The sequence below is a fragment of the Callospermophilus lateralis genome, chromosome 1, assembly GCF_048772815.1.
Source record: "Callospermophilus lateralis isolate mCalLat2 chromosome 1, mCalLat2.hap1, whole genome shotgun sequence".
In the NCBI taxonomy this organism is placed as follows: domain Eukaryota; kingdom Metazoa; phylum Chordata; class Mammalia; order Rodentia; family Sciuridae; genus Callospermophilus; species Callospermophilus lateralis.
The window spans coordinates 96,007,290-96,031,052 of record NC_135305.1 but is presented as its reverse complement, the minus strand read 5'-3'; the positions used below and the strand labels follow the sequence as shown (position 1 = coordinate 96,031,052).

Below are 23,763 nucleotides of genomic sequence, written 5' to 3'. Positions count from 1 at the left end.
GAGTATTTTTCCTGCAATGCCCAAAGGAAAGAGACAACAGATATGAAAGGTGGTGATGTTATAATGAAATCATTCAGGTGGGGCAGTACACTGCTCATAAGCTCTCACTATAGTTTGGTTGAATCACCCACCAGGATCTTCTAAGAGTGGGCATGAGGCTCCTAACTACCAGGAAGAGACCACCTCTGGAAATGAAAACGTTGGCATTTTGACTTAAGCAGCAGTCTTTGGTGAGTTTGTCTGGTATGAGTCAACTTTAAAAAATTCAATCTATTCTGGGTTTAATGAAAACATTTAGTTTCTCGACTTGCAAAGCCAAGATCCATACCCTAAACCACAGTTCTAAAATAAAATAGATCATTTCTCTCTCACCTATTTTCCTTTCTCATTCTCATATGAACCCTACTATATTTCTTAATACGTGCAATATTTATTATTATCTATCAGTTGGTAATTACATAATGTACTTTTGTGTGTACATATCTACACAAAACAGAGTGAGGAAATATAAACATTTTTTGTCACTGAGGCCATCAGACATTCCAGAGAGCTAAGACACAGCTCTGTGGTCTCAGTATACATTCCTATGGTCTGGACCTAGGGTTCCCCTTTTATCCAGAATTATAAGCTTGGATAATGCCTTGGTAAGTTGTTTAGGGAACCACTAGGTACCTGCAGTAAATAGCATGTAGGACAATCAATGAAGGATGGTGTCATGGAAAATAATAAACATTTTCAAACCTGGGACTGAAATCTTCCCCACAGTCGGATGCTTCATTTCCATAATGAGGCCATTGTGTAGCACCTTAAAATGGAAAAACAAGAGAAAAATAATTTATAACATAAAACTACTTTCAATCTTAAGATATGTTGGAGGCTACATTGAAGGAAAATATTATAAAATATAGAGATGTATAAATTTTCATTTGAAAATAAATATTCAAATTCAATTTCTTCTTATTATCCCACCAAGTGAAACTGAAAAAGACCAGAAGACCCAAGTACTAGAAAACCACATTGGTATAAAATCATCCCACTCTTTAAAAAATGTTATTTGCTCCTAGACATAGTGGGTGATTCTTCCTAGCACGGTCATCTATGTATGCTCCTTGAATATTAAAGCTCAGTCTTTTCCTGCATCATTTCAATGGCAGGTGAGCTAAGGTCACTGCAGCAAGGCAGGATGGGGGTCCTGAGACCTGGACCAGGGGAGCCCACAGGGGTGGCAATGAACTCTTAGAAGTGTATTCAGGGAAGATGTTCGGAGCCAGCCCAGTTTGAAAGCTGAATTGGTGTCCAGGAGGCCCAGTGACTGCTGGAGATGGAAGAACGCAGAAGTATAGCAGCAAAGTATAGCAGCAAAGCCAAGTGATGGGAAACCCAGAAGAAAAAAAGTTGAATTACTGGAAGCAAAATGTTTTATGATATACAAATAAGAATGCTACAAAATTGCTTTGTTTTGTTTTTTATAAACATTTGGGGGGATACATGAGTATACTATGTCAAAGAACTTAATATTTAGTAATAGATCTTCAGCAAGCCACATATCAACAATTTGCATATAAATTGTATTTGACCTATACTCTCAACCCAGTGAAGGGCTGTATGTGCATCTAAAGGATAAAAGTACTTCAGTGGCTCAATAAATTTATGGACCACAATTTCACTGCAAAGAGTAATAGTTGAAGGTATTGTGTAGCATTCTGAGCTTCAGGTAAAAGCAAGAGATGCATATTCTTATCATAACCTCTTCACAGAGTAAAAGAATATGGAAGACAGAAGCTAATAAAAATGTTTGTTTTGCTTTGCTTTGTTTTTTTCCACTGGGAAGACTCAGTGAAAGAGGTCAAATTTCAAGGGTTTTATTCATTCTAATAAGATTTTATTGTTGTTGTTCTATGGAATAAGTTATCAATAATATAACTTCATTTTTAAGCACAGAACTACAACTATACTATGGCTCAATATTCTGGCTTCCATTGTTTTTTTGGGGGGGAATGGTCACCACTTTGGGGACCATGCTCTTTAAACAACCATGTCACTCACTCTCCCTCATTGAAGATGATGCCACACACCATATGGAGATCCTTTCAAGCAATGCCTTGCCTCATTTTTGGGATCACCAGGTTTGTACCCAAGAGCTGGCCAGAGAAAATTCCTGCCAGTGTTAGAACTGTGCTATAATTTAATTCTGGTGTGGCTCGTTCTCAGCATCCACCCAGCACAGCCTCCTTCTGCATGACGGTGGGGGCTAAATGCCAGCCGGAGGTGCTAAATCTCAGTTCTACTGAGGACAGGAACAAAAATACCAAGCTAAATTTCACTCGAAACAATTATCTGCACACTGAATCATTCTTCTCTTCTCGTATCTCTGTTGCCCTCCTGACTACCTCTTTGTAATAACACTGCTGTGCTACTCACAAAAGACAAAAGTGAGTGTTCTTAGCTAAATTTAACTTAACTGATAGTGTTGAAATTAATTAACGCTGAATTTTAATCATGTAGCAAATGTTAAGTGTCAAACGTGAAAGGGTAGTTGGTAAAGGTCAAGGGACATATGTCAAAGTTTTGCTAAGCAAAAGCTATCTGCAGTTGATTGAAAATTTCGACGGAAGCAGTGCAAGGAACTGTACTTCCTTCTCCCCTACCCTGATTACTATCTGTATGTAATATTTTCAATATGAAACTTTAGCCTTATCAATTCTTTTGCATCAAAAACCATTCGGTTTGAAGTAAAATTATAAATTCTTCTTATGTTTGGCAAAAGAAGTTGATTGCAGTTTCTCATTTGCTATAGAATGAGCGCAACTATGAAGCGAATGAGCTGCTCTGAGCTCTCATCTGCAGAAAGAACTTTTTATACAAAGTCTGAGGTTAATAAGATTCCATAGGCTTTCTTTGTGAATCAGGTCAGATTGTGCCAGAGCACAAGTGAGGCTGTGGCAGTGCTGTCTCAGGAAACCAGTACTGTCCCTGCCTAAGACTCAGAATCTTGGGAAACTCCCCAGCCTCATTTGTAGAGAAAATTCTATTCTACTTAGTAACATTTTTGAGTATCTGAGAACCCAGGAGGTCTGTCTGAATCCCAACAAAAATCTCTCCTGCTTTATTTCAGGCATATTGTCACACCCAAACGTCACTGGAAATGGAAGGACTACCTGCTCCCACAAGCTGCAAAATATTTCTCTCAGAATGGTCACTAAATATTTCCCTTTCTTTTTCTTACCCAGTGAATGCTCCAATTTCCATTTTTCTGACCACTAACAATGGATGAGGGACCTGATCTTTAGGAACCTTGAAATACAAATTTTTCTTAGGGTGAATTTCATGATTTTAGCCTCAGGGTCCTCCTTGTTGCACAGATACTTCAAAATTAGGCAAGAACCTTCCCTAGAACTCTATAGTGAGCTTTGTCTATTTGTCAATCAATGTCTCTGGATTATACTGTTTTCTCCTTCCTTTTTACTTCTTTTATTCTTCCAAGATCTTTCATGGTTTGGTAGCTCTTCTAAATTTCATTTCTTCTCTTCAAAATTTCAAAAGCCTATTCTTGACAAGAATAGAATTGTAGATAGTGCACTAACCTCTTTAGCAAAGTATCAGGCCTATTTAAAATAAGGACTCTCTTTCTTCCTCCAGGGTTTTACAGATTGACAGCCTAATGATAGAGTCAAATGGTAATGTATTAATGATAGGGAGAAAGAGTAAAATGTATACCTTAAAGTGATGTGGGAAATAAAAGTTTAAATAAAAGTAAAGGAGTCTTTTTATAAAGTCCTATGGCAGGAACAGCAGAAGAAAAAGTCTGTAATATAGCACTAGCAAGAAAAAAAAGTGCCATAAATAAAAATTGATCTCTCTGTATAGACAATGAAAATCTTTATTAAAAGCAAGCTATCTAGTTCAAGACTTATTGTCTTTACACATATCATAACCAAGGTAATTCTATCAATGGCACCAGCAACAATGCACAAAAGAGAATGGACAAATCCATTCACTGTGAATAGTCATTTGACCTATTCATTCAATTCAGTAAACTCCATAACACTGATATGCTAGGCACAATGGAAGGGGTAAGTTCATTCATCTTAGCAAAAAGATGAATGAACTTAAACTAAAAGTGTCTGCAATTAGAAGAGAGTGTAGGGAATAAGAGACTTGATCCAATTTTTACAACACAATTTAAACTCCGTAATAAAGGAGCAATAACCAGTAAGGGGCAAGTAATTCACTCTGCCTATCTTGGAAGAAAGTTAAATGACCTAGGTCAAGGAGGTCAGTAAAGGCCTCTTTACTAGAAAAAAGATAATACCGAAATTAAATACTGAGATTAACACTACAAATAATAAATCTAATAACAGCAGCTACTGCACAACAAAACTCCTGAGAGATCAGGCATTATATTAGGAGCTATTTACAATTGTTTGATTTAATCACCTCATTAAGCAGACAAGACAGGAATTAGTATGAACTCCACTTCTACTGAAAATGTAAAGAAAGCTTAAAGCAGTTAAGTCCTTAACTAAGATTTCACAATTAATAAGTAGCATTATAGTTTAGGTATGCCTGACCCTCAGTGCTTAGCCAGATTCCTGGCAGTTGGAGACAGTCAAAGAAATGGACAAGGATGATTTGATTTACCATGAAAATAACTAGCTGATGTGGTCACTGCTGTAAAACAAATTAGTCAATTCAGTGTGGAAAGAAAATCAGCCAAACGGATTGCTTGGCACCAGGAGTCCCAATTAGTTAATAAACTGAACTGCTCCCTTGGAGGTGGCCAAGGATCCTCTGGCACTACACATACAATTGCTGTGAGAAGAGAAGGATTTGGGCCTACAGTAGCTCAGATTTTGAAGGGGACAGACCCAGCAGGTGATGTAGGGCAAGGCACTTAAGTTCTCTGAGGTTCAGAATTCTTACCAGTTAAAAAAAGGATAATAACATCTTTTTCTAAGGAGTTTGAGGATTAAATGAGATGACAAGTGTATAGTACTGAGCATAGGCCAAGCTCCAGGGTAAGCTCACAGGAAGGGGTGACTGCTTTCACCACTGTCAGTAGACTGGGTCAATCTCTGGATCTTCCAAGTAGCAACTGTATGGCTTTGGGGCACATTTATATATTCATGCAACAAATAGATTGAATGATTAACAGTAATGACTAATAATTAATAACAAGTATTAGATTCATACAAATGTGCCAGGCATTGTAAAGAGCTGAGAAAAAACTAGGTCACCAAATAAGCAGGATCTGTGCCCTGTATGGGAGATATTTAGTTAAATGTATTTATTAGTCTGTTACATAACAATATCCAGTTTGTCCTTTGCTATATGACCAGAGCATGACAGTTGTCTATCACTGTCTGATAGATGCTTAATAAATATTTATTACATTTAAAAAATTAAGTTGGATTAATCAGGTAAGTAGTAGGTATCTCTTTTCAGTCTCATTATTTTATAGAGGTGAAGGAAAGTCTTCTTTGTTTTAAGCTTTTAATAAATCCCTGGAGTTCTCTAGACATGAAATTGCTTTATGAATTTCCAAAATATATTCATTTTCAGAAACTTAGTTATCAAGTTCCAGTGCTGCCTTGCAAATTCCAATGTATTGATGAACAGTGTTAGTAGAAAGCATTTTTTTATCTTCCCAATTTTAAAGGAAATGTATGTAACGTTTTATCATTGAGTATACATATTGTAGGCATACTTTGTTGAGTTAAGAAATCCATTTTTAGTTTGATAAGAACTTTTGTTTTAGATGTGTACTTTCAGAAAATATTTTTGTCCATCTACTGAAACAATCATATTTTTTCTCCATTAATATGTTAACATAAAAATTAATACATTTTTAAATATTTAACCAAACTTACATTTCAAGAATAAACTAATTTTTAAGATATTTTGTTTAAAATTTTCTTGGATAAATTTTCATAAATGATATTGACCTGTAATTTTTCTTTCTTGTATTGTCCTTGTTTGGTTTTTGTATCTAAAGTAACTGTTTCATAAGTGAGTTAGATAACCCTTCTTTTCTAATTTTCTGAAAGTGTTTGTGAAAGGTTGGAATTGCTTGGTCTTTCCATAACTAGTGGGAAATTGTTTTTAAACCACCTAGAGCTGGTGCTTACCTGGTGAGATTTTTAATAATTAAAAATTATTTAATTATTAATTAAAATTTTTATGGATAGGACAATTCAGATTTTTCTCTTTCATCTGGATTAAATTTAAAAAACCTAATTTTACAGGAATTTTACCATTCTACGAAGTTGTCGAATTTATTGTCTTAGAATTGTTCAATATTTTTCAACTTGCGAATAATGATATCTTTCTGATAAAATTTTTATTGCTAAAAAGTGACTTGCATAAAGTCCCATAATGTCTAACATTATGAGAGGTATACTAGTTTATTTTTGGTATGGATTTTCTTCATACATTTTATGTCTATACAGTCAACCTTTCTGAATTTTAAGTCTTAGGTATGGCTCTTGCAAACAGAAAATTGAAGGGATTTGTCCTATTATATCTTTCCCTTTTAACTGGAGAATTCACTTTGCATGAATTGGGATTACAGATGATCTGTTTTAATTCATTTTAGTTTCTTTATTTGGTGCTTGTTTTTTGTCTCGTCAAAAAAAAAAAAATCCATCTTACCTTTGTGAAGATTGGTTGAGACTGTATTCTCACTTTTAATAGTTTGGAAGATAGAGATTCCATATTTCAACTATTCTTTTTCTCTAGCAATTTTAACTTCCACGCTTAACACAATATAAAGTTAAATAATACCTATCCAGTATCCCCCTACCAACTTATATGATAGATGTTTGCAAATTTTATTGGTTCCCAGTATTTTTAAAGCCTTAGTAATTTTTTCTCAGTGTGACCAGGCAAAAAGGGAAACATTTGTTTAGTATATTAATTTTGTTTTTTCAACAATTAGTGAAAACAATATTATTTATGCCTTAACTTAGTAGTCATTTGAAAAAAGTAATAGGATACAAATTAAAAGGAAAAAAATAACATTTTTATTTCTCTTATAAATTACCACAATTGCTATCTAACAGCATAAGACCATGCTAGGTACTGAAAAACTTGTCAAATCTTAGCGTAAAATCAGCTATTTCAATCATTATTTTTTGTTCCATACTGATTTTCTCTTGGTACTTGTTCTTTTTCATAGCAATATATTAAAAAAAAAAAAAAAAAAAAAAAAAAAAAAAAAAAAAAACCTAGGTTGCCAGATATGTCATTGAAAGGCTGGAGGGGAAGCTCACCTGTAGAACAGTTGCATATTTAACAGGAGAAGCCTTGGGTTCCATTTGCAGCACAAGAAGAGAAAAAGTCATTGAAAGGCAAGCAGTGCGGCTCAGTGTTAAAACTGAACTGCCTTGAGCTGGCCTACTATGCTGTGGCCAACAGATGCTTGCATTTTTTCCTAGAAAATGACAACATCCTGTGGGCCTCCTGCTTGTTCACTGGGATGCCATGGACACCTCAGGATGCACTTTGGGAACATAGTCACATGCCATTGAGTTCAATATTTTTTTAATTGAAAAATTAGACACTGTCATACCATTTTTCAAAATCAATGATATTTAGCTTACTTCATGTTTTCCATAATTTTTCCTCACTTTTTTTGTTTTTAATTTTAGGTATTCTTTCGGGGTTATATTCCCTCTTCCTGGAAAATATAATTTAGAATTTCCTTCGTCATCTGCTCATAGTAAATTCTCTTAGTTGTTATATTCCTGAAAGTTAGTTTGTTTGTCCTCTGTTCTGAAAGAAGTCGTACTGATTATACATTTCTGAGCTATTATTCTCTGTTGGCAGATGTTATTATTCCACAGATGCTATTATTCACAGTTGTTCTCAAGAAGTCAGCCACGAGTCTCATTGTCATTGCTTTGTAGGTAATCCATATTTATTTCTCTTGCTAGTTTAAAAATCTTCTGTATATCTTTGGTTTCCTACAGCTTAACCACCATCAGACTAGACCTCAATTTTCCTTTCTTTAATTTATCACATATTTACTTAATCTAGTTAGTCTTTAGGACTTTTTGAATTAGAGGAAATGTGCCTCTAAAAATCTGTTCTTTCTTTCTTTTTTTATTTTATTCTTAGTACTGGGAACTGAACCCAGGGGTGTTTTACCACTGAATTATGTCCCCAGACCTTTTGAATTTTCATTGTGAGACAAAGACTTGCTAGGTTGCTAAAACTGGCCTCACCCTCCTGGGTGACTGGGATGGCAGGCATGTGCCACCTCACTGGCTCCAAAAATTATGAGAAATTCCCAACCATGTTCAAATATTGCCTCTAATCTCCCTAGCCTTTCTAGCAAATTCAATTACATTTATATTAAACATATATTAATTATGTATTAGACTTGATCATTCTGATCATTCTGTATGTCTCTGCATCCCCTATATTTGTGTTCTCTGTATCTCTGAGATGAATTCTAACAAAAATTATTCAAGTCTATGTCCCAGATCATAAATTCTCTCTTCAACTGTGTCCCTTCTTCTACTGTGTCTAATATTTAATTTGTCTTCTGTATAGTTTTGTTTTATACAGAGATGATTTGCATTTTTTTTCCAAGTGCTCAGGAAAATAGGACCAAAATAGAACCACATCAAATTAAATTTTCTGCTTGAGCATTTTTGGGCCCCAAGTGGAATTAATTCCTGCCTATATGCAGAACAGTAAGTTTATGGCTAGGCCATCTCATGGGAGAATCTCCCTTTATATCTTTCCTACAAGAGCCAAAGTCAAAAACAAGTCAGAATCTCTATTGCTTCCCTCTTCGATTTTCAGTGCAGGTTTTAGAATGTAGATTTAATTTTTTAAATTCTGTTTTATTTTAATCTAGTTCATCCACTGAGAATACTATCTGTTGGATGTTCAAGCTTTAGTCTGAATTCTGTATTTAATCTCCCATTTAGTATCCATCTTCAGAATAGTTGTTCTGTCTCAAATTCTTATGACATATAAAAATCTAAGTTCTAAGACAAGGAGCAGAGAGTGCTGGCTGCAGCTTATTCTCTGTGTAATGCTTTCTACACATGTCTGTACCAATGGACTGTTCTAGTCCTCCATACTGTCAGGAACAGAGGCCTTCCAGATATCATTGTGTTCTCTTTATATTATATTTTTCAGGGTTAATTGGAGGTTCCAATATTTTCCAAGATTAATTAGCCCAGGAAATAAAAAGAATAGCAACTATTAAATAAAATAGGAAAAATAATAAAACCCAGGGAAATGTAAAGATGATTTATGAATTTTAAAGTCAGGATATTAGAAGTCCAGACTTACATCTTTAATTCCATCCTCCTTGGCAGTAGGGCCATTAATTAAATTATCCCAGAACCAGTTGCTACAAACTCTGGTAAAAGCTGGGAAAAAAACACTCTTTCCCCTCCAGCACAGGAGCCTGCAAAACTCTGCAAGAGGAACCACTCCAAGAGGTGGTGAGCAAAGCAACTACTGTGTGTGCTGTCTTCACCTAGTGAGAACCATGTAACTCCTTCATTCTTAGGAATTCTCCAATTGCCTAATGAGAAAACTGTGATTTTTGCTTAATTCTAAAAACAGGTCAGGAGGGTTCAAATGTCTCATCTTCCTGGTTGGTTATAGACCTTTTTTCCCCCAGAGACCCTAAGGTTTCTAATAGGGGTTTAGGAGTCCAGACTGAGGGGCAGAAGCCACCTATGTTATTTAGTAAAATAGCTCTTGGTCCTTTTCAAAATTCATCAAAGCAAACTTTTTTTCTTACTAACATTCATTTATTGATCTAGAAATTGTCACTTAAACATGAAACAATGCCAGCATAAATCACTCTCATCTCTTGGGGTCCAAAGAAATGAAGGAATTTGAAGAGTAAAATATTCCGTTGGACGAAAACATGGTGTGACCAAAGAAAAGTATGTGGTCTCTGAGTGAGCATAGCTTTTGTAAATTTTGAATCCAGCTGTAATAAGGCATGTCAGGGTTAGACAGTCTAAGAAGCATGAGAGAATAAAGAGCAGGGCTGAGTGTGAAAGGATGGTCCCTAGCCCCTGCCTTCTACTAAGGGCAGCATTAGCATTCTCTGTCTCATTTTATCTGCACAGTGGCCCAGATTGCTTCTGTTTTATAGAAGAAGACATCATAAGTAGAAGGGGGAAGTTTATGATGGCAGAGCCTACCATCTTTCTCCTACACTACACTATCTAAAGTATTCAGTGCCCTTTCCCATTGTGCTGAGATTCTAGTGTTCCTGACATGGCGGGAGTCGGGGGGGGGGAACACACACATAAGGAGAAAGGAACATTGACAACACCAAAGACTCCACATGATTTCCATTAGCACTTTGTTGTTTCTCCTGCAGGCACAAGTGCTGCCTAAGAAAGTCAGGTATAATAAGATATAAGTTATATTTAATACATGTCTTCCTCTTTGTCTCCTTGATAGCAGTGTGCTATATATTCTATGGAAGTTAAATCTTTGGAATCTAGTTGCAATAAGGCATCACCTTATTTGGTATAGTAAAGCTTTTCTCTAGAAAGTCCACAGAAATATGAGGGACAGCATAATGTAACAAAGCATTAACATCTGCACATCTGCTTCCTTAATTTCTTCTTTAATAACGTCATGCATGCCAAATATGTTTAAGACTCTTTATCACTCATGATACAGTATGATATAAGTTTAACCAGGAAAGATTTTCAGCATCAGGAAACCACAGAGGATATGATGTCACAGCACACACACAAAGATATCTGAATGGCCTCAAACAGAGTAGCAGTTGATAAATGTGCCAATTACTCTGTCTTCTACCCTGAGGAAGCAATGTCACATGTTCACTTTATTTAAGTCATTCCAGAGAAACACAACCACCCAAGAGGCAATCAGGTGACAGTCCAGTGGCTACAGATGGATCATGGGTCCTGTCCATTATAATTCTCCTTGTACCAGATTAATCACTAAAAAAAAAAAAACAAAAAAAGAAAAAAAAAGAAAAAAAATTGCTCAGATTCAAAGAGAGAATAAACTATGAGAGAATGAACTGTGATGGCAATTAACATGTTTCTAAGACTTAAAAGCTCTAAGGCAGTGGTTCTAAAATTCAATACATTCTGTCTTTCCATTTAACCTTTTGTTTTGGTTTTCATGGGAATTTGTGTTAGGCGGGAAATGCTTTGCTCATTGCAGCAGATGCATGTTTGCTCCAGGGAAAGCGATAAGGAGAACTATTTTAGGAAAGAGGCCACGTGATTCAGTGTGGGAAGATAATATTGATTCATATGAGCAGGTCACGATAACCTTGTGGACTAGTGACCCTCTGGATATGCCAAGAGATATTATCAACAAGAAAAGGCTGAGTCATGTATAAAAAATTTTGGCTTGAATTAGTCAGATTGTGGAGCAGAGGGATGGGGATGGTAACACACAGAGACTGAAACTGAGAGACATGAGCCCAGTTAAGAGTGAGGCCTGGGCCTCTAGACTTTTGTGTTTTACTGGCTGACTCCATTGTAATAATGTGTCATCAACCTGCCTTACTGGCATATTTTTTTAGCCTGTATCTTCAGGGCATTGTCACATCTTCAAGAAGCTGCCAGAACAGAGGTTGCTGCTTCTGCCTGCTTCAATGTGGTAGGAAACACTGCCTCCTAGCTCCTAGCTGTGCCATGTGTCTTCCTATTTATAATCATTTATAATCATGACATATGACTCTATCACTTTGGTTTGGACTTTGGGCTTCTGCTCACAGTGAAGTCTTGCCTTAGAACTGAGTCCTGTGGCTAGACACATCTTATTTAGGGCTTGAATCAAACCTTATACTGTCTGTAACCATTTGAATAATGACCACCTAAACATATCAAGTTCTAATCCCTAGAATTTGTAAATGTTACTTTATTCAGAAAAAAAAGTGTTTTACCAACAACATTAAATTAAGGATTTTAAGAAAATAAGACTCCCCCAGATTATGGGGGTAGGACTCAAATGCTATGTCTAAGAAAGAGGCAAGAGGCAGCAGACTTTCAGAAGAAATAGCAGCAATGTGATCAGTGGGACAGAGAACAGAATCAAGGACACTTACAGCTACCAGGTACTGAAAGAGGCTAGGAAAGATCCTCCCCTAGAGCCTTCAGAATGTGCCTGCCAACACCTTGATTGGGACTGCTGGTCTCCACAACCACCAGTGAATAAACAGCTGTCACTTTAAGCTATTCAGTTTGTAGTAATTCATATAGCTCCTAGCTCTTGTTTTACACTCAGATTGTCAAGAACTATAATCCTCAGTTTAGTTTATGTACCCCCAAGTAAGCAAATAAGCCCCCATTAGACAAACAGAAACCTTGCCCAGTATGGTAATCCAAAGGGGACGCCAACTTTTCTGAAGACAGGAATAATTTGAGCAACAATTAGGCTTAAGTAAACTACTAGATGGTATTTTATCCTAATTGTTTTCACAAAGAAATATAATGGTTTTCATCTTATATTTGCAGTATTTTGGAACTAGCTTTGCTACTCTCAATCACCTAGGAGAAACTTAAAACCAAATACTGTTTTTATATCAAACCTACCTTTCTTCCACCTGAGTGATTTGTTTATGCAGATACTGAACTCCTGCACAGGTTGGTGCTTTGGGGGAATGTGTACTATGCGAATGCAGATGCCTATGATCTTCACTCTTGATTCATTCAGTAGACCCTATTACTGTCTGATGACTCCTAAATATTGATTTTCTCAAGTTTTTGTCTCAAAATATGAAGGCATGATTTACAAATGCTCTGTTTTGTTTTTTGATTTTTTTTTTCCTATAACATAGGAGCACTCAAAAACTAAACTAAATAGATAAGGTATAAGTATTTCAGAAATCGTGGTCTTATCTGGAAGCAGCATTGATTCACAGAAGGAAAACTGAACAATTTTGGTTCTGCCACTAATCGGATGAAAGGGCTCAGGCAAAGTTTTTTAACCTCTTCGGACTTCAACTTCCACACTGTTAAAAACTGTGCTAATATCTGATCTACCTCATAGTTTTGTTAAGAGAATTATTTGTATTAGACCACTTTAAGCTGAACACCCTGACCTCTCAAGGTCAATAATGCCATTCCAAGGTTCATTGTCATCCTACAATGAAGATTGAAAAACTTACGGATTTTGCATATGAACCTATATTTATAAATTTTCAAGTGAAGCTGAAGGATCTGAAATCTGGATCCAACCTACACATGCTAAGAAGCAGCTATTCTCTTTAACCGTGGTATGTGCTTTCCTGTTTTCCATAGACTCTGCCATACCCTACTGGGCACTCATGGACTTTTTCTGGTACCTATAGACATTCTGTGACTTCTATAGGATAAAGTGCAAACTTTTTAGCATGGGCAAAACCCCCTTATATTCTTGGATGGGACCACATTTTCCACTTCATCTCCCCTAAATGAGGAATAGAACACTAATTCCTAAGCATCACATTTTTTTCAAACATCCTTGACTTTTAATGGGTCTACTCCCTCACTTGCATACATGTCCATATGTTATGTTATTCTTTGAAAACATGTATCCTGCCCAACTCTTGTGAATGGCACACTTTTGTGAAGTTTTATTTGACCAGCCCAGAGCAATTCAGTGCTACTTCTTTTAATCTTGCACACATTAAAGCATTTATCACTTTGGTTTTTAATCAGCTGCGGATATACAGCTCCCAACAAATGAGGCTATGAATATTTAATTTTATATCCTAGCCTCTAGAACAGTACTTTGTATACAGAAGTATTAGTGTTAGCTAAAAATAAATAAATATATTGACATGATTATCCACTGTTTGACATATAGCAAATGCCAATGATTTGTCTTCAGTTAGAGTAAATAGTATTAGATATCACAGACTTGAGTTTAATATGAATGAACTTCACTTTTGATCACATCAAAGGAGAAAATATAGCATCATACTGTAATGACTAAGAATGCAGACTCTGGAGTCAAACTTTCTAGCTCAGCTACTTGCCAAATGCTTAATGTCTTCCAAGTTTCTTTCCAAATAATCCAACAATAAGAATTCTACTTGCTACAAAGGTAGTGGAGAGGATTATGTCAATATTTGTAAATCTCAAAAAGCATTTGGCATAATGCATTAAATTAATTTAGCTGAAATTACTGTTGTCATTATTTCATTACATAAAACCTTTTTTTCAAGAAGTCTCTCTTGTATAAAAATCCCCCACTGAGTAGACCTGTGGATCAGCATTATAGTGACATGGCTATATTGGGAAGTCTCAGATTTTACTAACATAAATACAAATATAAAAATATAAAAGTTGCAAAGTTCTCTTTTCCCACAGGTGGATCTTCTTCTGTCAGGAAGCTTTTCTTCATTTTAAGCTTCAAATTAGTCTCATACAAATAAACTCAAAGGAAAGCCTAGTTTAAAGTCAAACCATAAGTTACTATGTGCATAAACTACCATGAAATATCATCTATTTACAGTATTTGTAAATATGCAAATTCTTAAATTAGGGCATGATTTTCAAGGTTAAAAAGTGGAACATAATTTTTACCTTAAAGGTGAAGATGTAAATTTCTATCATTTTGAAACGGGTTTAGTCACATATATACAAAGAACGTCAAAAAAAGTTACCCTTACACCAAATATTCCTAATTCTATATCTCTTTTCTAAAGAAATAATTTTTAATAAGTAAAAAGGCTTACATAAAAAGTACTCATCTCAGCATATCTGTAGCATTATTAAATTGCCTACATATACATATTGTAGAAAAATCAATAAATAATAATACAGACAGATGATAGAACATTAAGGAGATATTAAAATTTATGTTCACAAAGTTGTTTAAAAACAGAAGAAAGTCACTAAAAATGCAGAATACAAATTTATATAAACAAGATAATCCTAAATGCTAAGAGGAAAAAATGAAAGGAATTATATTTTTCTTATTTTGTACATAGATACCTAGAACTATAATGTTCTGGGTAGCCAAAATTCTCTTTCTGCCTAGAATAACTAAATAATTCAACTTTATGACTCATGAATATAGTCAGCCATGGTAGGGGCGAGGAAACTTACCCCTCCAGGCTGGAGACCCCTCCCACCAGGATGTCAGGGGGAGCTCTTATAGCCCTGCAGCCAGGGTAGAGGGGACTTGCTCCTCCAGGCAAGGATGTTCCCGGTAGCTAAAATTCTCTTTCTGTCTAGAATAACTAAATAATTCAACTTTATGACTCATGAATATAGAACTGAATGACACAAGTTATATTAAATTGATAGCTCCATTGTTTGTGAAAGATCAGGGTTTGAAAAATTCAGTTCCTATCATAACTGGATGGCCAGTTTGGTAGAAACCATGCCTATACGAAAGGATATGGTCCTTTGTTGCCGAGCCTCAACAAGACATCAGAGATGAAAGATACAACAATGTTTTAGGTGCAACAGTCTTCATTTGTAATTAAATGGAGTATATGATTAGAGAGTGACTATAAAGGCCTTTGGATTTATCTAAAGGAAAACTGCTTGCATTGTTACAATCTAGTCCAGTAGGCTAGATTTCATTGCTGAAAATGAAAGACGCTTGGCAAACAGTTTCCAAAATCCTACAGCTTTATATCAACTGAGACTAGGGAACCAACAACTGTGTCTTAGAAATGCAAAAATGAATTTATATCTCTTGGATAAGCTAAAGAATAACTTCCAAGGGACAATAATAACAGATTTCCTGCTAAGGAAATCATGACACCTTTTTATTTAGCATGGAAAAGTATACTGTGGAAAGCAAAAAGGAAATCTCAGAGGTCAGGAGATTCTTGAATAGAGAAAAAGTTACTGCCTAGGTTAATGGTGAGCAAAGGAGTCACTAAAAATAACATGATACTATTCTTGCTAATATATTATTCAGCATTTGACAGCCCAGGGGGCTTTCCTATTTCTCAAACCACAGTATACATAGTCAGAGTAGACTTTTCAATCACACACTACTGTCTCGGGAGCCTTGCTTAAGTACCATATTCATTTTTCACCTGCCATGAAAGTGTTGCACTCTGCTTGTATATCATTATTGTTTGCTGTTTTCATAGTGCGTAGTTCTTTGGCTATGGGTACTAACTCCCCCCGCCAACAATTGATTTTGTCCTCACATGAAATTCCTATTCCAAATAGCACCCATGAATTCAGTTACACTATCTTCATGGTAGCAGTGAGACAATTGATTGCCAATATTGTCCAAAATAAACCTGGCAAACCAGCTTCACCTTCTCCTTGTTCCAAGTGCAATAATTTCTCCATGACTTACTCTACTGAAACAACATGTTCACCTTTATAAACATCTAAGGAAGTATTAGTGCCTGAGGGAAGCAGATTAAATACAGATTAGGTAATAATTGCCAATATTTAGTGGCCACCTACTGTAGGTCAGGCATCATATCATTTCATTTCATTTCTATTGGTCCCAGGGTACTAACAAAGAAACTGAGGCACAGATAAGGTACATAATTTGTCAAGGCCACAAAGCTAGTTTAAGTGGCAGAATTGGGATCTGACTTGGAAATACCAAGTGCCAAATGTCTCTTTCCAATTCTATATTGTCTTCTAATTACTGCCTTCTTGATGACCAAGATTTCTATTATTTCACCAGGAGCTGCTTACTATTTTTCTCTATAAAGTTCTATATTCTCTTGTTCTTTCTTGGGGTACCTTGTCTGAAAAGAGAATGGATCCTCAAAAATCGGGCTATAAGAGCATTTGAATAAGTAGAAATATGAAAAATCCAATTCCTCCATAAAAAGAGTGTGGAACTCAATAAATTCATAGTAATTCTGGAATCTACAGGTTTTATTTTAAGTCTGATGAGAAACAAGCTTTCAATGTAGGTATAAACAATTAATTATAGAATTTCAAAAGATTCCCACTAAGAAATATACAAGCTAAACATGGAGAAGGAAAGGGAAGGGAAAGAAAAGGAAGGGGGAAATTCTGTAAGTGAATGCTTGAAAAAGCTTCAGGAAAGGAGAGATTCATATTGCTGGACGTCATTTATGACCCTTCATATGTTATATTGAACACCTATAGGTAGAATTTTGTTTAGAAGGAAAAGTGAGCAAACAGAAACTCTAAAGATTAAAAATAGGTGAAGGTTTTAAGCCAGTACTTCTCTACCAGAATAGAAAACACACTGTATCATTTTGATATTATTAATTCTAATAAGAAGATAGTTTCAGATAATACATGTTTAAATGCCTAAACTAAAGAAAGAAGATCTTGCAGTTTTCATGCATTCATTCCCTCTTTTGTTCATTCAAAAAAAAATTTTGAATGTAGTGCTGAGGACCAAACCCTCCAATTGCCTTTCTTTTTTTCTTTAGTTGCTTTTATTTTTAAAATACATGACAATGGAATGCATCACAATTCTTATTACACATACAGAACACAATATTTCATACCTTGGTTTGTATATAAAGTATGTTCATACCAATTCATGTCTTCATAGATGTACTTTGGATAATAATGTCCACCACATTCCACCATCATTGCTAACCCCCTGACCCCTCATTTCCCCTCCCACCCCTCTGGCCTTTCTAGAGTTCATCTATTCCTCCCATGCTCCCTCTCCCTACCCCATTATGAGTCAGTCACCTTATATAAGAGAAAACATTCAACATATGTTTTTTTGGGGATTGGCTAACTTCACCTAACATTATCTTCTCCAGTGCCATCCATTTCCCTGCAAATGCCATGATTTTAATCTCTTTTAATGCTGAGTATTATTCCAGTGTGTATATATGCCACAGGTTTTTTAATCCATTCATCTACTGAAGGGCATCTAGGTTGGTTCCACAGTTAAGCTACTGTGAATTGTGTTGCTATAAACATTGATGTGGCTGTGTCCCTGTAGTATGCTCTTTTTCATGTCCTTTGGGTATAGAGCGAAGAGAGCTGGGTCAAATGGGGTTCCCTTCCCATTTTTCCAAGGAATCTCCATACTGCTTTCCATATTGGCTGCACCAATTTACAGTCCCTCCAGCAATATATGAGTGTGTCTTTTTCCCCACATCCTAGCCAACACATGATTGTTTGTCTTCATAATGGCTGCCATTCTGACTGGAGTGAGATGGTATCCTAGAGTAGTTTTGATTTGCATTTCTCTAATTACTAGAGATGATGAACATTTTTTCATATATTTATTTATTGATTGAATATCCTCTTCTGAGAAGTGTCTGTTCATGTCCTTGGCTCATTTATTGATTGGGTTATTTATTTTTTTGGTGTTTAGCTTTTTGAATTCTTTATATACTTTAGAGATTAGTACTCTATCTGATGTGTGAGGGGTAAAAATTTGCTCCCAAGATGTAAGCTCTCTATTCACTTCACAGATTATTTCTTTTGCTGAGAAGAAACTTTTTGTTTGAGTCCATCCCATTTATTGATTCTTGGTTTTAATTCTTGCACTATAGGAGTTTATTAAGGAAGTTGGAGCCTAATCCCACATGATGAAGGGTCTACTTTTTCTTCTATTAAATGTAGAGTCTCTGGTTTAATTCCTAGGTCTTTGATCCACTTTGAGTTGAGTTTTGTGCATGGTGAGAGATAGGGGTTAAGGTAATATCACAACAGACACTACAGAAATAATTAGAAATTATTTTGAAAACTTATACTCCAATAAAATAGAAGATATTGAAGGAATCAGCAAATTTAATAAATCATACAACTTGCTCATATTGAATCAGGAAGATATACACAATTTAAACAGACCAATATCAAGTGAAGAAATAGAAAATGCCATCAGAAGCCTACCAACCAAGAAAAGCCCAGGACCGGATGGAAACACAGCCAAGTTCTACAAGACCTTTAAAAAAGAACTAATACCAATACTCTTCAATTTATTTCAGGAAGTAGAAAAAGAGGTGGCACTTCCAAACTCAATCTATGAGGCCAATATCACCCTGATTCCAAAACCAGACAGAGACACATCAAAGAAAGTAAACTTTAGACCAATATCTCTAAGGAACATAGATGTAAAAATTCTCAATAAAATTCTGGCAAATTGAATACAAAAACATATCAAAAAGATCATGTATATGATCAAGTGGGATTCATCCCAGGTATGCAAGGTTGGTTCATCATAAGAAAATCAATAAACATAATTCATCACATCAATAGACTCAAATATAAGAATCATATGATCATCTCAATAGATGCAGAAAAAGCATTTGACAAACTACAGCACCCCTTCATGTTCAAAACACTAGAAAAACTAGGGACAATAGGAACATATCTCAACATCATAAAGGCTATCTATGCTAAGCCCCAGGCCAACTTCATTCTAAATGGAGAAAAATTTAAGGATTCCTTCCTAAAAACTGGAACAAGACAATGATGCCCTCTTTCACCACTTCTATGTAACATAGTTCTTGAAACAATGGCCAGAGAAATTAGACAGATGAAAGAAATTAAAGGGATACGTACAGGAAAAGAACTTAAATTAGCACTATTTGCTGATGATATGATTTTATACCTAGAAGACCCAAAAAGCTCCACCAGAAAACTTCTAGAACTAGTAAATGAATTCATCAAAGTAGCATGTTATAAAATCAATACCCATAAATCAAAGGCATTTCTGTATATCAGTGACAAATCCTCTGAGAGGGAAATGAGGAAAACTACCCCATTTAAAATAGCCTCAAAAAAAGTAAAATAAAATACTTGGGAATCAACTTAATGAAAGAGGTGAAAGATCTATATAATGAAAACTACAGAACCCTAAAGAAATATATCAAAGAAGACCTTAGAAAATGAAAACATCTCCCTTGCTCTTGGATAGGCAGAATAAATATTATCAAAATGGCCATACTACCCAATGCACTATACAGATTTAATGCAATTCCGATCAAAATCCCAATGGAATTCCTCTTAGAAATAGAAAAACAAATCATGAAATTCATATGGAAAAATAAGAGACCCAGAATAGCTAAAGCAATTCTTAGCAGGAAGAGTGAAGCAGGTGGCATCACTATACCAGAACTTAAACTATACTAAAGAGCGATAGTAACAAAAACAGCATGGTATTGGCACCAAAACAGACTGGTAGACCAATGGTATAGAATAGAGGACACAGAGACTAACCCACAAAATTACAATTATCTTATATTAGACAAAGGTGCCAAAAGCATGCATTGGAGAAAAACATAGCATCTTCAACAAATGGTGCTGGGAAAACTGGATATCCATATGCAACAAAATGAAATTAAACCATTCATTCAAAATTAAGAGCCTTCTCTTATCAGTGCTTCTCCAACTTTAGCAGGCATAAAAATGCCCTAGAGGGCTGGTTTAGGAGATTTGTCTTCCAAGACTGCATTTTTTTGGGGGGTGGGTGCACTGGGGATTGAATCCAGGGGCACTTAACACTGAATCACATTCCCCAGACCTTTTATATATCTTATTTATAGACAGAGTCTTGCTGAGTTTCTTAGAGCATTGCTAAATTGCTGAACCTGGCTTTGAACTAATAATCCTCCTGCTTTAGCCTCCCAAACCACTGGGATTAGAGGCATGTGCCAGTGCACCTGGCTCCAATACTGCATTTCTATCAAACTGCCAGGTGATGTTGATGCTACCAGAGCACACTTTGAGTAGCAAGATTCTATATAACATGGATGATGAGAAGACTACCTGTTGCATACACCTTGGGAAGAAAAAGCAAGGCCTGGCTGTAGTAAGAGTTGAGGAATAGGAACTGGAAGGGTCTCCTACTTCTCAAGTCCAGCATTGCAACTTCCAAAAATTTTAAGTACGTCTAGAGTTTTTACATGGCTATAAAAATGGGCTAATGGCAAATGCAGCCAAGGCTCTTTTTTAGAGTAGTCAAATAGATGTTTAAAATGTTTTTCCCTTTTGTTTCCTCAAATCTTAAATAGAAATACATTTGTTAATATTTTATCTTTTCTCATTTGTCTTTCTGTTCAATGTATATAGAATTGGTTCCACTTATTCACCTTTAATGTATGAGATAAATATGAATACATAATTTAAGCATATATATATATAGTTTATATGTATTTACACATAATTTTATGTTTTACATAAACATATACATAATACAAATTCAAATTGCATTATAATGACTTCAGAGAAGGGATCAATAAACCACTTGTCCACTTGGATCTGAGTTTGGACCATTACATAAGCCCCAGCTTCTTACCAGGAGAGAGGAACCACCAAGAATGCTAGACAGATACAAATAACCACCTACAATATCCTCCCATTTGCTAGTACCCCATGTGAAGAAGCCTCCCTTATAGGCTTTATTTTTTTGAGATTAAGAGAACAATACAGATAATTATGTGATCATATTTTGCCTTAGAGAAAAGCTAGTGCTCAAGTAATCTCATCCCAGGCCCTGGCTCTTTTCACTTTCTTCATATATTGTCTTATCTCCTTTTTATTACCTTAATCTCATTGCTCTGTTTCACATGTATTTGTTACACATGTCTTTTAATCGTTTTGGGAAATAGACAGGAAATCCATTCATATTGATCCATTTGTTGGTTCAACCAACTGTTTTCAAGTGCTATCAAGTGGTAGGCACTGAGATAGAGGTGAATAAGACCTCCTATCAAGAAGATGCAAACAAAGCGTTCACTGTCCCCAATGTGTCTGAATTCATGGGATTACAGTCTATATGATAAATAACTCTAGTGTTTCTGGTAAAGTTGTAGTTTGGTGGTGTTGTTTTCTTTTTATTTTTTAACCAAAAAGTCTTAAAAAACAAATTTGAGATTTCCCATGGTTTTGTGATTAAATTTAAATAATCAGAACTAGGAGTCCCTTTCCATAAATCAGTATCAAAAATTATTCTCTTTAAATAAAAATGAAACTCATTCTCCTTCAGTGAAATGTGACTTTAAGGGGATAGAGCATTCCAGAAAATGAATGGATCACTTGCCTAATGATCATTTGAGGAATCTGTGCATATTGTACCTTTCTGTAATGAAAGCAAAAAGGGAAAAAAAAAAAAAAGAAAAAGAAAAGACATCTGCCTCTATGCCTGCTGGGAAGGGAAGGGAGGGTGGAAGGGGGACAGAGACAGAGACAAATATGAGCACTATTAACCACCACTCCAGAAGGGCACTGCATCAACTACTCCTACAACCACCATCTCCTTTCAGATCTGCTTCAACTACTAAAATCAGAGATGTTTAGTCATTTTCAAAGGTCACAAGAAATGATGGGGCCAAGATTCCAGCCCACTTGCCTCTTGCTGCTAAAATTGAAGTTTTTGTTTCTAGTGCTAGTTGAATGCCCTAGGTCTAGACTCATGCACACATACTTGGTGTGCTTATGAAGTGGTATGACCCCCAGGTCTTCAGCAGCAGTTTGTTATTTTAGTTAGTTAGCAGTTTGAATAGCCTATTTTAAAAAATCATAGAGAACTCTGCCAGTTTGTTTTCTGGATTTGGGCTCCAGGCGTGCTGATCTCGGAAGCAAATCACTTACTCAGCACTATTGATAGATTAGTTTCAGATGGCAAACACGACTTGATAGTACAGATGTTATTTATGATTTATATGGTTTATAAATAACTTAATCAGATTTAAAGCTAAGACTCAGTGTGTCATTCGGACATTTTATTGGCCCAAAAAAAAAAAAAATGGGTTGAGAAGAATATAAAGAATATATAACCTCAAAGGGTCAAAGGGGCAATCTGAAAAGAAACTGATAGGACAAGAGAAATAGCAATATGGTAACTCAGGGAAGAATTACATAAGGAATGAACATTCCATTAAAGTGTATTATGAAACCACTCACTCCTAAGGCTGGGCATGGTCGCACATACCTGTAATCGTAGCCTCTTCAGAGGCTGAAGCAGGAGAATCACGAGGTCAAAGCCAGACTCAGCAATGACGAGGTACAAAGCAACTCAGTGAGACCCTGTCTCTAAATAAAATACAAAATAGGGGTGTGGTTGTGGCTCAGTGGTTGAGTGTCCCTGAGTTCAATCTTCAGTCCAAAAAAAAAAAAAAAAAAAAAAAACAACCAAAAAAAAGTTATCTACTGTTCTCTGTTTAGACTAAGAGAAAATCCCATTTTACAGGCATTATGCTAAATAATGTATTGGTCAGCTGTCTCTGAAATTGCTTTACCACTCTGTATTTTATAGTAAGGTGTTTGTAACCCACAGATTTATTTACTTACACCCCCATCTCCTTCTAAAAGGTCTAAACTCTTAAGAATGAATCTTGTAAAAGATAATATTTAACCACCCACCTCCAAAATTTCTTTTGGACAAGATTTGCATTATTATTTAAATTTTGTAGAAAATTTTTACTTACAACCTTTTTCATTTCAGGCTACAGGATCCAGAAGATTAGATTTGTTCTAAAATACATCATCTTCAAAATAAGTAAAACTAGTTGCTAATTATTTTGTCTAAATGGATTCAGTCAAATGTAGACTTCCAAATGCAAGCTTTTTGAAAGTAGAAGACCAAGTAACTTCTGGACATTCTTACTCTTCTCTAGCTTCACTGGAATGACAGGTCATGCATGAGCAACAGTTCTGTAATGTGTACGGACTATTAAAATTCATATTATAATTTTCATAATTTCTTCTCTAAGCCAATAATTTTCAAAATGTTGACTATCTAAGAAAGAGGGCTAAATTATATGTTTTGACCAGCTTTTCAAATGACAGATTTAAGGTGGTACTCTACAGACATTTGTGATTTGTTTTTAAGTCATCTTGAAGAGGTTTCAGCAACATTAAGAGGGCT

General features: G+C 35.5%; 1 protein-coding gene across 3 annotated transcripts in view; it reads right to left on the bottom strand.

Moving 5' to 3' along the window:
• Sugct (succinyl-CoA:glutarate-CoA transferase) overlaps positions 1–23,763 on the bottom strand; it is a 694,998-nt gene that overhangs the window by 94,091 nt on the left and 577,144 nt on the right. For all 3 annotated transcript variants that reach the window (XM_076864086.2, XM_076864094.2, XM_076864102.2), the window contains one exon: positions 742–805. In XM_076864086.2, coding sequence (XP_076720201.2) covers positions 742–805 — 64 coding nt within the window. The remainder of the gene's footprint in view (positions 1–741; positions 806–23,763) is intronic.